A 15,089-nucleotide genomic window follows, 5' to 3' on the forward strand; every position below is an offset into this window, starting at 1 on the left:
TTGCACCCTGCCCAACAGCTTGGAAATATTCCACTTTGCTTCTTCTCAGATGGACAATATGGGTTTTAAGGGAACGAGGGCATGATAGTGGTAAAAAAAAAACTGCGAAGTGTTATCAAACATTCTCCATTCCATCACAGCAGTCGCTTCACACATCTAAGAAACTTGTCAAGGTATTTCAATATCAAAGAAGAAAACACTGGAGGGAGAATTCAAGTCCCCTTCAGATGAATGACATGGAGTAAGTCACTTGGAAAGAAACCATGTGAACTGGACTGAACAAAATTAATTTTATTATACAACACCATGAAGCAGTGAACAATATTTTGATCACAGTAGGCTTTCTAGAAGCGAAGTCCCTCCAAAACACTGTTTTAGAAACAGGGGGAATAAAAGGTCACATCTAAGCCAAACATCTGTTATTGCTTCTTTGAATCAACATGAATCAGCAGTGTTGGGTTTTTGCCAGGCATTACAACAAAGCAAATATTTTGCTGGTTTCAGGAAGCCCATTCCATGTCATTAGATTCATTGGTAGGTTCTTGAAACTCTATGGCCCAAAGCCTTAAAATGCAAAGTGTTATAACATTCAGAGATAGGACGCGGTGGCTCAGTGACTAAGATGCTGAGCTTGTCAATCAGAAAGGCCGGCACTTTGGCGGTTCGAAACCCTAGCGCCGTATAACAGAGTGAGCTCCCTGTCAGGGTTCCAAATAGCATCCAAAAGTAAATCAGAGTCAACGGCAAAGTATTGCTCAAAGTTCCAATCTATTAACAGAGCCATGTTGGCACATCTGGGAAAACCCGAATCTGAAACCTTCCTGGTTTTCCCCACCCAGTTGAAAGTTCAAGATCTTGCCCTCACACCAGAGGTGGGTTCCTACCAGTTCGCACCTATTCGGTAGAACCGGTTTGTCAAATCTACTGAACTGGTTAGAAGAGGTTCCACCAGTGGACCTGGAAAGTAGGGCACACCTACAGAAGAGGTTCCAAAATTTTTTGAAACCCACCACTGCCCCCCCACACACAGAGACAGTCAGACAGACTGACACAGAGAGAGAGAGAAAGAGAAAGAAAGGAAGAAATAAATAAAGAAAGAAAGAAAAAAGAAAGAAAAAAGTGAGAGAGAGATGAAAGAAAAAAAGAAAAAAGGGACAGAGAGACAAAAGGAAGGAAAGAGAGAGAGAGAGAGAGAGAGAGAGAGAGGGGGAAAGAAAACACATGGCCGGCAAGCCACTCCCACCAGGTCACATGGCTGGCAAGCCACTCCCACAAAGGAGGCCACACCCACAGAGTAGGTTCCAAAATTTTTTGAAACCCACCACTACCTCACACCCACACGTCCATCCCATGGTCCAATCTCCCACTGCCATGCTGGCAGATCCACCCATTCAATTCCGGTCAGGGGCAGAGGTGCAGAGACAAAGGATGACCTTGGATTTCTAGAAAGAATTTGGTTGTGGCTGCATAGTATGTGACTCCTTATAATCCCCCCTCCCATTTTCCCACAATAGAAAATGCATAGCAGAATAATAGAAATTGTGGCAGGGCAAAGACCCAAAAGAAAAGATGGCTGCAGGGCGGCCTTTCATCAGAAGAAAAGCTTGATACTCCCGTTACTTGTCCCAGCTTCTGCCAGCCTAGCAATTCGAAAGCACGTAAAACTGCAAGTAGAAAAAATAGGAAGCACCTTTGATGGGAAGGTAACAGTGTTCTATGTGCCTTTGGCATTTAGTTATGCCGGCCACATGATCACAGAGACGTCTTCAGACAGCACTGGCTCTTTGGCTTTGAAACGGAGATGAGCACCGCCCCCTAGAGTCAGGAACTACTAGCACATATGCACGGGGGGAACCTTTATCTTTATCTTATAATCTTCAGAGGACGGCTCGAGTCTACTGAAGTACAGATGGGAGAACTTCAGATGCAGCTGTATAGTCTCCACAGCTGCATAGGTCGATCACTATTGAAAGCCCCAGGTGCTGAAAGATGCATAAAGCTATGCACATCCATCAGAAGACAATATTGAAGAATCCAATCAGTTTCTTAGGAGATTTGCTGCCTTGAGCTCTGAAACCCAAGGTGGGATGTAAATCTAACAAATGAATAATAAGAAAATTGATAAGGAAGGAAACTAAACCGGAGATGGGTGGAAAGATACTAGGAATGTCTACATATAAATCATAGATTACTTTTTAAATCAACTATAACTCTCCTGGCTTCCCCCTATAAAATCCAAGAAATGCTGATGCATCAAAGTTTTTGGGGCTCATTGTGCCCAAATAATTCCCAGGGCTCCAGAAAAGAAAAGAAGTATAAGCATTATTTAAGAACATAATGCAGATTTTGCCCTTTGTTGTAGGCATCTGGTGCGCAAGGTAAGCTGTAGCATTCCATGCAAACCATCATCTAGTGCTTTTCTGACTATGTTTCCCCTTGGTTAAGTGCCAGTCTCTCTGACAAGTGTTTTGTATTGTATTGGAAGGAAAGTGTTTCAAAGGTTTTCCACCTGAAGAATACTTGTCAATCTTCCCAAGTAGACTGACAGAAACCACAATCAGGGGAACTAATTCTGCTTTATTGTAAGGCTATGTTAACAGAATCTTGCAAGTCTAAAAGGACGGTTCTCCTACTGTGACCTATGGGTCTTGGACAACTCTCTGTGGCCATCTCGCCATGGTCAACTTGTCCTGTCCATCTCACCATTGTCAACCTGGCATGACTATCTAGCCATGGCCAATTCACTGCAGGGAAACTGACTACAGCCAACTTACCATAGAACAACTGGGGCAACTGGGGCAATTCACGGAAGATAACTCAATGCAGTAAATGTTATCTGCCACTGTTTCTTCTACGTTATTTCCATTTTTGTCAATAGAAATAATGTAGCAGGAACAGTGATGGATAACATTTATTGCGTTTTCCCATCAGGAATTGTCCCCTGGCGAGTTGTTCCACAGTGAGTTGGCCATGACTAAGTTGGCCATGGTGAGATGGCCATGCCGGGTTGGCCACTGAGAGATGGCTGCAGCGAGTTGGCCATGGTAATATGGCGACAGCAAGGTGACCAGGGGTGAAATCCAGCAGGTTCTGACAGAACCATAGCGGAAATTTTGAGTAGTTTGGAAAAATGGCAAATGCCACCATTGGCTGGCCTCAGAGAGGGGTGGGAATGGGGATTTTGCAGTATCCTTCCCCTGGAGTGGGATGGGAATGGAGATTTTGCAGTATCCTTCCCCTGGAGTGGAGTGGGAATGGAGATTTTGCAGTATCCTTCCCCTGGAATGGGATGGGAATGGAAGTTTTGCAGTATCCTTCCCCTGGAGTGGGCTGGGAATGGAGATTTTGCAGTATCCTTCCCCTGCCACGCCCACCAAGCCACACCCACAGAACTGGTATTAAAAAAATTGAATTTCACCACTAAAGGTGACTGTGGCGAGTTAGCTGCAGAGAGTTGTCCCATTCCAGTACTGCAACCCAACAGCCTAGCACGGGAGACCAGCTGAGTTTCTTGGTCCTGTGGGCTATGCTCCCTCTTATTGACTGCTCCCTAGGCAGTAACTCTTTGCCCAGTCTCTCAAGGTCATTCCCACATACCATTTACACACTATGTGTAGTTGTCCCCCTTTCTGTCTTTATTTATTTCAATACATATCATATTTGCCTACCAAAACTGTCTGCATATCTAGGTCTGTAATACTGTGATTGCAGTACCTCTTTTGGTTGAACAGAGAGGCAGCTTTATCATTTCTCTTCAGCTTGAGTGGGTTTCTCCTTTTCTCCATGACAAAAATAATGAGTGAGAGATGGGCATGGGGCAGTGATGGGATTCAGCCAGTTTGAACCACTTCGGGAGAACCGGTTGTTAACTTTCTGAGCAGTTTGGTGAACTGGTTGTTGGAAAAAATCATTAGGGCAGAGAACCGGTTGTTAAATTATTTGAACCCCACCACTGGCATGGGATCTTGATTTAATGACAGTTTTTGAGTTCCATTGTTGATCAGCGGATGGGTGTGTTGTCACTTCATAAACATAGGTGGTAGAACTTGGTAAGAACAAAAAATGTTTGGAGGGTTTGGACAGTGAAAATACTCAGAATCATTTGTTTTTATTCCAGTGAGTGAAAAGGTTAATAAGTCCTTGGGAAGGAGATTTGGCTTAAAGGGATTTGATTTATGCTGTTTCTAGCTTACAAACTAAAAATCCAAATTTGTATAAAAGCTTGATTGTTTTGAACTTCTGTTGAAGTTCAGAAGACACTTGGTTCAACTAACATCTTATATTAACCTAGTAGCCCTACTTTTTGGAAGTTTCATTCATTTCTGAAATCAGTATCTCACCAAGTATTTGTAGAAGGGTATGGTACTTCATCTTTTAGTGGGGAATTGATTGTGGACAAGAGGTGAGAACAAAATTTCCTTTCAGTGTTTTGGTTTGGCTATATTTCAAATAATATAGTAATTTCCATACTGCGAAAAGGTTAAGTGTTGAGTCAGTGAAGTGGACATGCATGACTTACAAACTCTTTTTTCGATTTATAATTTCAATCCAAAAATAAGTGAGAGAAGACCCTCTTTGTGAATATATTCTAAGCCAAATGGATCAAGGAATTAAAAAAGGTTTTTGTTTTGGAACTCCCATTAATAAGTATTTTTCCAACTGAACTATAACTTTTATTTTTTAAATGGAAAAATAGTGAATGAAGACACGTTCAGTCAGAGATTTTGAAGCTTCAATGATTCATTGTCAGTTGGAGGCTAAATGTAATGAATGGATTTCACAAATCAGAGTAATGTTTACTTTGGTTTCAGTCTGTTGAGCGAGCCTCATTCAGGCATAACACCAAAGTACAAGTCTTGGTTATAAAACACAATTGCTGGATTTACAAATTGTGCTAAATGTAAATCAAGACATTTTCTGGCTTTATGTAATGTATTAGCTCAGCCGTGACTTTCTGTTGCTTAATGATCAATAGTCATTTCCATCATCAAATCTTGTATGTAAACAGTTTTGAGTTCAATCTCCAGCAATTCTCAATGAAAAAGAATTCATGAGTTAGTTTGGGAATAATTTTTCTGCATAAGAAGGATATTCCACCGGTTAAAATAAATCAGGATTCTTAAATGTTGTTTTTCTGTCTACCCTAACATCCTAAAACTCTGCAAATTTGTGTAATTTGCCCAGTGAATATAAGTTATCACTTTTGTTGCAGTTTGGGAAGAAATATATCATTTTTCATAATATATGTTTAATCTATGAATCAAAATGGTAACAGAAGCTTGAAACTTTATAAAATAAAATACTGACATTGGAAATAAACAAACTAAAACCATGTTTTTCAGGGTAAGCTTGCTTAGTTTTGCATTCCTTGTTAAAATGTTATTTTTCAGAGAGCCACATGTCTCACTTATTTTGGATCGATGCTTGCTGTTTGTAAAAACAGGATTGTTCTTTTCAACAGGATATAGTGGATGTAATTCCTTACCCACAATGCCACTGTATCTTCTCAGGGACAACTGCATAAAACCCCCAGGATGCATCCGGATGGGTAGTGCTGCCACCAAAGCAGGGGTGGGTTTCAGTACCGGTTGGTACTGGTTCGCTTCGCTTGTTGCTCGCACATGCTCAGTTGACTGAAAATCAACTGCACAGAAACATGCCGGCAATGGCAGAAGAGATTGGGGAACCAGTTTGGGGGCGTGGCCAGCCTAAGTCACTGCCAGTTCTGTGACCCAGGCCAAATCACCACTACTGGTTCGGCCGAACTGGGCCAAACCAGGAGCAACCCACCTCTGCACCAAAGACTTTATTTCAAGGAAGTCCTTCTTTGCCAATTTACTCAGGAGGGACCAATGACAGTTCTGCTTATTCCTTAGTCACCAATCAAGCAGGAGAGTATGATCTAAAGGCTGGGAATGAACATCACTGATTGATTAAGAATTAATAGAATCATGGAATCCTAGGGCTGGAAGAGACACTGAAGTCTCCTAGTTAAGTCTTTGTTGTTCATATAAAATATAAAAATTAAAGAACTAGAAGAGAGCTAAAAGGTAACGGTAAAGATTTCCTCTTTCACTGTTCTGACCTAGGCTTCCCAAAAGCACGAAGCTGACTCCTCGTCCCGATAAAATCCCTTTTATTTCGTTTAAAGTGAATTCCTCTGCAGCAAAGTCCCGGCCAACAGTCTTTCAAGAGATTTCACAACCACAGATCTTTATCAGGCTTGGAGAGCTACCAGGCCAAAATCTTTTCGGGCCTTCTGGGCCCACCAGAAGTCAGGAAACAGGCTCTTTTCAGCCTCCGGTGGGCCTCCAGGGGGGTGGGGAAGGCCATTTTCGCCCTCCCTAGGCTCTGGAGCCTGGGGAGAGCGAAAAACGGACCTTCTGGTCCGACTGGAAGTTGGCAAACAGGCCGTTTTTGGCCTCCAGAGGGCCTCCAGTGGGGTGGGGAAGGCCTTTTTCGTCCTCCCTAGACTCTTAGAAAGGGTCTATAGCTTGGGGAGGGCGAAAAATGGGTCTACCATGCCATTGTGTGCCAAAAGCAGGGGGTGGTCATGTGTGGATGCCAAAAGTGGGAGGGCGCATAGAATTATGGCTATGGGCATGTGCACGATGACCCCCATGCACTCCCTCCCAAAAAAGGTTAGCCATCACTACTAAAGCACAATCATCCACAATCTGAAAATGTATATCATAGCAGGTGGACACAACTTTAATTCAGAGGTCTCCAAAGTCTTCAGTTCATCGACCCCTTTAGGCCCCTTCAGGCCTCCAAACTTTGATTCCATGAGAATAATTGAATAAATGCTACTTGAACCAATAGTACTATGAACAATAAAAAGACCAACACTGACCCTTTGGATAGTCTCATTGACCCTTGAGCGAGCATTTCGTTGGTGACCATTTTGGGGAGTCCTGCTCTGCCCATTCTGGGAAGAGTTTTCTGGGAGATGTTTTTGCTTCTCACAGTCTCCTTTTCACATTCTTTTCCCTTTTTCTCACTCCCCCCTCCCCCTTTTACACTTTTGTTTCACATTTTTCACATTTTCTCTCAAGCAGGAGGGAAAGAACAGACGATTCCAACTGATGTTCTGAATCGATTTTTGCAGAGACCTTGTGGAGTTAGCCAGAAATCAGAAGCTCAGGAGGAGTCTGGTAACACCTTTTTCCAGCTGACAAGTTCCAACTTATGTCTTTTAATAAAATTTGTTAGACAGAAATGGTGCTCTCAGACTCCTGAATTTTTCTTCCACAGACCAGTGTTGGAAGAAATGTCTATCTGGGTTCAGTTCCAAGTGGGGAAAAAAGACACTGGAATCATGGAAGCTGTTTGGAAAGGTGGTTTAATGATGGACAGGAGCACATGCCTTGGAGCTCCTGGGTGAAAAGGGAAGAAATGCTGAGAGTCCCTGGTTTTTATGCCCTCTCTAGGCTTTGAACTTCCTGGGGCACAGGAAGGGTATCCTGATTGGCTGCTGTCAGAGGTCAGAGCTAGCTCTGTAGGTTGTCTGTGTGCTACGTTTGGTTGAAACTTAATGGGTGGTGCAATGAAGGGCAATGAAATGGCTCTGCCTAAAGGTGGTAGATCTTTGTTATGTAGAATAGATGGCTCAGGCCTTGATGACCCATTGACAAAGGGGGGGGGGCAATTAAGGGTAGGTCTCATGCCTAAAAAAAAACATGTTTCTCTATTTCTCATCCTGGGAATTATAATATTCTGCCTTTGTAATATTTCCTAGGATATTTCATTCTTCGGAGAGAGGGGTGGGTGCTAACTTCCTACAATAGCTTGGCTGTCTTCCTAAAAAAGGCTGCATGTGAGAATAAGATGGTGGTCAGCTAGCCCTCCACCATATCAAATCAGATCAGATCAGATCAAATCAGTCTTTAGTAAGATCATAGACCCGTGATGGCGAACCTGTGGCACATGTGCTATAGGTGGCAGGTGGAACCATTTTTGCTGGCACAGCAGCCCTCAACTCCGTCATGCACATGCTGGCCACCTAGTTTTTGGCCTTCTGGAGGGCCGGGGGAGGCTGTTTTCGTCCTTCCCAGGCTAGAGGAAATCTTCCGGAGCCCTGGGGAGGGCAAAAAACAGGCCCAATGGGTCAACCAGAAGTTCAAACTTCCGGTTGACCCATTGGGGCCTGTTTTTTGCCCTCCCCAGGCTCTGGAGGCTTTCTTGAAGTCTGGGGAGGGTGAAAACTCCCCCCTCCATGGGCGGGCATGGGGGTATCATGCACACATACGCAGGAGGGTGGGCACCCATCAGTGGTGGGTTTCAACATTTTTTAGAACCTCTTCTGTAGGTGTGGCCTGCTTTGTGGGAATGGCTTGCTGACCATGTGACCGGGTGGGAGTGGCTTGCCAGCCATGTGACTGGGTGGACATGGCCAATATGTAAAATGTGGTGAAACTCACTTAACAATGCTCTTACTTAGCAACCAAAAACTCAGAAACTCTGGCATTTGAAGCGTCTTAAAGCTATCAAGTTACAAGACCCTCGCACCCCTAACCCTTTAGAAAAAAAAAACCCAGGAATGTTCAAACTTGACAGCTTTAAGACTTGTGGACTTCAACTCCCAGAATTCCTCCTCTTGCTCTTTATCTTGATGATGTGTGGACGGGCGGGGGAAGGGAGATGGAACCAGTTCTAAACGGCACTGTAGATTTGTGGAACCTCTTCTATAGAAGAGGTTAGAACTGGCAGGAACCCACCCCTGGCACCCGTACACGCTCAATAATACGCACACGCACAATTTTGGCACACCTTTAGAAAAAGGTTAGCCATCACTGTCATAGATCACTAGTGTCATTGCTCTGTTCAAGATGTCGGTGCCCTTAACGTTGTTCCTATTTGTCCTATGTGATTTGTTATTGGTGAAAATAAATTGCTGCTTGTAATTAAGAGAACACCTACGGTGCTGGAGAGAAATGCCCAAGATCTTTTGAATGTGGCAGAGATTGACAAGAGGGAAAAAAAAAATATTTGGAACGGGGAAACTGCATGCTGCTAGTAGCTGCTCAAATATGCCAGCAGGAAAGTCTGCTAAAGATCGCATGCCAATTTTTGAGGCCGAATCTGGGCGCATGTCAGAGTGATGAGCTATTTGTCTGCAGGTATTTCCTTCAAATGGGCCCAAAGCTTTTGATTCTGTTCTTTTGGAGTTAATGGGAATGGGGAGGAGGGGAATGCAGGTAGAATTTAAAAAGTGGTTTAGATTGAATTTCTCCCTTTGTGCCCTGACTCATGATCTCTTCCTAGTGCCTGTTTAAAATTACTAGGGCCCATCTCGAGAAGAGATTTCGTGTCTTCTGCTTCTCCTTTGGTTTTAAACTTTATATGGAAGGAATGGAGAAACAGAATTAAATATTAGTGAAATTAGAAATATATACAGTAGAATTCAGTATGGACATTCACTGCATTGCTTTCCATTGATTATAATTGCTGTTGCAGTCCTGCTGTGGTAGATATTGGGGTAAGGCAAAGAAGGACGCTGCAGAATGGTGACATGGTCTCCAGTTCTGACCTAGGCTTCCCCAGCAGCACGAAGCTGAGTCTTCATCCCGATAAACCCCTTTTATTTAATTTACAGTGAATTCCTCTCCAGCGAAGTCCTAGCCCACAGTCTTTCAAGATAGTTCACAATTACCGACCTTTATCAGGCTTGGAGAGTGGCCAGGCCGATATCTTTCAGACTCTGCAATACTTGGCAAGAATGCAGGAATGAACTCATTGTCTCCTGCAAACTCCCCTCCCTTTTTGCTTCTCTTTTATTCCGTGGGGGGGAGCATTCACCATCCACCTGTGGCCTTACTTCCAAGTCGACCCTTGTTCCTTAGCTGTTCCCTTCATCTGGCAACTCTGTGCATGCACACACTGGGAACAGGCTCCAGCTGTTCGTCTGTCTCACTGATGTCTGATTCCGAAGGCAGCTGATAACTGTCAGCCGGCCCTGGCCCCATCTCTGCCTCTGATGCAGAGCCCTCGTTAGAGCCTTCCCCAGACTCCAGGACTGGCCCATGTTCCTGCCCAACCTCCTCACTGTCCGAATCTGGGCTGGCTGCTGGTAGGCCACAACACTAGCCAGTTATGAAGCACAGGATATGCAAGAGCACTTCAAGATGTGAGCTCTCCAGAACATACTGGAGCCTCCTATACTATCTGGTCATATTTTCAGCTGTGATTTCACTTCTATCTACTACATAGTACCTTACACAATAAGGCATAATAATTAAGAAGTGGGATATATGCCATTCACTGCTTAGACTTAAGACCTGGATAACTGACATCCCCAATTTCAAGAATGACACGCACCTAAAACAGCTCTCATCTTCTTTTCACTCTTCTGTATCCCTCAGCCAAAGTTGAAAGAGTAAGGAGGTATTGCATAGTGTTCCGCAACCTGATCCCCTCCCATTGGGAGGGGATGACAATTCCAAGAATATCCAGCCAACATTGCTCTTAACATTTTGTACAGTGGCTGCCCCAAAACTGGAGTACATTGGGCTAAGGAAAGTCATCATAGGCTTGCCAAAAGCACCATTGGACCGTGACAACCTGGTTGTTCTGCACAGTATTTACTTACACTGAGTGTCTTTTGGTCTTTACCAGGTCGTGTACTTCACTGCCACCTTCCCATACCTCATGCTGATTGTTCTGCTGATCAGGGGGGTCTCCTTGCCTGGAGCATCTAAAGGGATCCTCTTCTACCTTTACCCAGACCTCACTCGACTCAGTGATCCTCAGGTAAGTTAAGAAAAAGGAGTGTCTCTTTCTGCTCTTTTGTAAAATTCTCCTTCTCTCTTTTACCCAACCCAACATAATTCAACTCAACCCAACCCAATTCAACCTAACCTAATCCAACCCAATTCAACCCAACTCAACCCAATGCAACCCAACCCAACCTAACCCAACTTAACCCATTTCATTAATTTCAAATTTCATTGCATTAATAGCCAATGGTCCTCTGAAGCAGAACAGATCTCATTCTATCTTTCCTACACCTTTCCTATACTAGATTGGATTAAGAGAATATAATTAGCCCAAAGCTATTCAGTGAGATAGATAGATAGATAGATAGATAGATAGATAGATAGATAGATAGATAGATAGATAGATAAGATAATTAGATAGATAATTAGATAGATAGATAGATAGATAGATAGATAGATAGATAGATGATAGATAGATAGATAGATAGATAGATAGATAGATAGATAGATAGATAGATGATAGATAGATGATAGATGATAGATAGATAGATAGATAGATAGATAGATAGATAGATAGATAGATAGATAGATAGATGATAGATAGATAGATAGATAGATAGATAGATGATAGATAGATAGATAGATAGATAGATAGATAGATAGATGATAGATAGATGATAGATAGATAGATAGATAGATAGATGATAGATAGATAGATAGATAGATAGATAGATAGATAGATAGATAGATAGATAGATAGATAGATAGATAGATAGATAGATAGATAGATAGATAGATCTTAAGGGACTCAGGAAGGGATCCTTAGAAATATGCAAACATTCTTATTTTTCATTTGAAAGATATCTCTATGACTGATTCTTCTTCCTGGTTATATCTTTCTGCTCATCATTCTAAAGTGAGAGAAAAATGCTGAGTCCTGCAGCATCCATAACCTTGCTGCAGCCTGGAACTCTGTGGAAAGTCAGTTAGAGTTACTATCAAACCTTGATGTTACAAAGACATCTCTTTCCCTGTCCTGTCAATCTCCAGTCTGTTCCCTGATTTTTCTGCCTTTAACCTTTTGCTTTGCAGTATTTTGGAATCCCAATAATTCTGCTGACTTTCCTGCTTTGCTTTCTACTTACAGTTTCTTTGCTGAGTTTATACATTATAATCCCAGAGGGATCTTTCCTCCTTTTTTTTTTGCCTTCGCTTTGCTATTCTGCTATCAGTGGACACCATGTTTGCCACCTCTTGCTTAGCTTCAAAATTCATTTTCCAAATAAAACATTAGGCAGTGATAGTCTAACTAAAACAAAGAGGACTCTAGAACATGTTTAATGTGACTTTCCTATGGGTCAACTACTCTCCTTCTTTGGACAGAAGGAAGCCGTTGCCTAGTTTTGCTTTGAGGATACTAACAGGAACAGACATTACTATACGCAATGTATGTATGTTTCCCAAGGAAATGGTATTTTCCCATAGGATTTTTCCCATAGGTGCTAAAATAACTTGGTCAGCTTTGGGCAGTAAGCACTTCAGTCAAGTGAGGGGACCATTTTTTGTCCTATTTTGGGCAGAAAACATGATGAACCCCTGCCCACCCACCATTGGTGGGTTTCAAAAGTTGTTTGAACCTACTCTGTGGGTGTAGCCTCCTTTGTGGGAGTGGCTTGCCGCCCATGTGACCGGATGGGAGTGGCTTGCCGCCCATGTGACTGGATATGAATATGCCGACGACACTTGTCAGAACTGCCTTAAATTACCTCACACACAGCACTGGCATGCATAAGAATATGATGTAAACTTGCTTTTTTAAAAGGCATCCTTGGTTTGCGTTAAAACAACTTCAACACACGCAATATTCTGATTGCCCCACAAACGCAGTAGTCATCCTTACCTTTCACAGAGGCACTGAGTTTTATAAATATGAGCATGATAGTATAGAATAATCATATCCAAGGACCAGTGGTAGGTTTCAAAAATTTTTGGAATCTCTTCTGTAGGTGTGGCCTGCTTTCTGGGTCCACTGGTGGAACCTCTTCTAACCGATTCGGTAGATTTGACGAACCGGTTCTACCGAAGAGGTGCAAACTGGTAGGAACCCACCTCTGCCACCCACCCAGTGGCGGATTAAGGCTCACTGGTTCCCTAAGCACTGACAAATCTTGGTGCCCCCCCTCCTTTGTACAAACTGTACAAATCTTCATTGGGTTTTTTTTCTTTCTCAATTTTGTGGTGCCCGCATTGGGTCTGGTGCCCTAAGCATGTGTTCAATGGTTAATACACCGCTGCACCCACCCACCAAGTCCTAACCCCAGCCTCTCTGACCATATCTAGTCCGGAAGGGTACTACACTTCCTAGACAGAATTGAGTTCTGGAATTCCCCCCCCCCCCAAGAAATATCTCAATGAGTTTTTCCCTATTCAGTGACCTCCAGAAGCGTTTCCCAGAATTCCAGCCATCACTATTAGAGAAGGCAAAATTTATCTATTATAATATGGATATACATATTTGGGGGGTAATTAGAACCATCCATGGCCTTTACATGCTATGTCAGTAGCTGCATTTCTCTAAGTGTTTGGAGCCAAAAGATACCCTTGCTCCAAAATACAGACTGGATTCAATTTACAGGATTCCCAAAAAATTCCTAAATGCCATGATGACGAAATGTAAGAGCATCATGAGCATTATGAAAGGGAGGAAGGGATAAAAGGGAATATTACTTAAACAAAATACAACTCAATCAGAGGTAGCATTCAGCAGGTTCTACCAGTTCCGGAGAACCAGTAGCAGAGATTTTGAGTAGTTCAGAGAACCGGTAAATACCACTTCTGACTGGCCCTGCCGCCCTCTATTCTTTGCATTCTGAGTCCCAGCCGATAGGGAGGAAATGGGGATTTTGCAGTAATGTTCTCCTGGAGTAGGGAGGGAATGGAGATTTTACAGTATCCTTCCCCTAGAGTAGGGAGGGAATGGGGATTTTGCAGTCTTCTTCCTCTGGAGTGCGGAGGAGATGGAGATTTTACAGTATACTTCCCCTGGAGTAGGGAGGGAATGAGCATTTTGCAGTATTCTTCCCCTGGAGTGTGGAGTGGATGGAGATTTTGCAGTATCCTTCCCCTGGAGTAGGGAGGGAATGGGGATTTTGTACTAACCTTCCCCTGGAGTGGGGAGGGAATGGGGATTTTGCAGTAACCTTCTCCTGGAGAGGGGAGGGAATGGGGATTTTACAGAATCCTTCCCCTGGAGTAGGGAGGGAATGAGGATTTTACAGTACCCTTCCCCTGGAGTGGGGAGGGAATTGAGATTTTACAGTATCCTTCCCCTGGAGTACGGAGGAAGTGGGGATTTTGCAGTATCCTTCCCCTAGAGTAGGGAGGGAATGAGTATTTTTGCAGTATTCTTCCCCTGGAGTGTGGAGTGGATGGAGATTTTACAGTATCCGTCCCCTGGAGTGGGGAGGGAGTGGAGATTTTGCAGTATCCTTCCCCAACCTGGCATGACTATCTAGCCATGGCCAATTCACTGCAGGGAAACTGACTACAGCCAACTTACCATAGAACAACTGGGGCAACTGGGGCAATTCACGGAAGATAACTCAATGCAGTAAATGTTATCTGCCACTGTTTCTTCTACGTTATTTCCATTTTTGTCAATAGAAATAATGTAGCAGGAACAGTGGTGGATAACATTTATTGCGTTTTCCCATCAGGAATTGTCCCCTGGCGAGTTGCTCCACAGTGAGTTGGCCATGACCAGTTGGCCATGGTAAGATGGCCACGCCGGGTTGGCCACTGCAAGATGGCTGCAGCGAGTTGGCCATGGTAATATGGCGACAGCAAGGTGACCAAGGGTGAAATCCAGCAGGTTCTGACAGAACCATAGCAGAATTTTTGAGTACTTTGGAGAATCGGTAGTGGAAATTTTGAGTAGTTTGGAAAAATGGCAAATGCCACCATTGGCTGGCGCCAGAGAGGGGTGGGAATTGAGATTTTACAGTATCCTTCCCCTGGAGTGGGGAAGGAATGGGGATTTTGCAGTATCCTTCCCCTAGAGTAGGGAGGGAATGGGGATTTTGCAATATTCTTTTCCTGGAGTGTGGAGGGGATGAAGATTTTACAGTATCCTTCCCCTGTAGTGGGGAGGGAATTGGGATTTTGCAGTATCCTTCCTCTGGAGTGGGGAGGGGATGGAGATTTTACAGTCTCCTCCCCCTGCCATGCCCACCAAGCCACGTCCACCAAACAATGCCTACAGAACCAGTAGTAAAATTTTTTGAATCCCACCACTGAATTGAATTAACAATAATCCCTATTTTCGGTTTTGCCAGTTGGATCTTTTGGATTCAATCTCCATGTCAATTTGTAGAA

At 43.4% G+C, this 15,089-nt stretch overlaps 1 protein-coding gene across 1 annotated transcript in view; it reads left to right on the forward strand.

Annotated features, from left to right (window-relative positions):
- SLC6A13 (solute carrier family 6 member 13) overlaps nucleotides 1–15,089 on the forward strand; it is a 74,136-nt gene that overhangs the window by 32,353 nt on the left and 26,694 nt on the right. The window contains exon 6 of the mRNA XM_032221377.1: nucleotides 10,615–10,749. Within this exon, the coding sequence (XP_032077268.1) occupies nucleotides 10,615–10,749 (135 nt within the window). The remainder of the gene's footprint in view (nucleotides 1–10,614; nucleotides 10,750–15,089) is intronic.

The sequence above is a fragment of the Thamnophis elegans genome, chromosome 7 (assembly GCF_009769535.1).
Source record: "Thamnophis elegans isolate rThaEle1 chromosome 7, rThaEle1.pri, whole genome shotgun sequence".
In the NCBI taxonomy this organism is placed as follows: domain Eukaryota; kingdom Metazoa; phylum Chordata; class Lepidosauria; order Squamata; family Colubridae; genus Thamnophis; species Thamnophis elegans.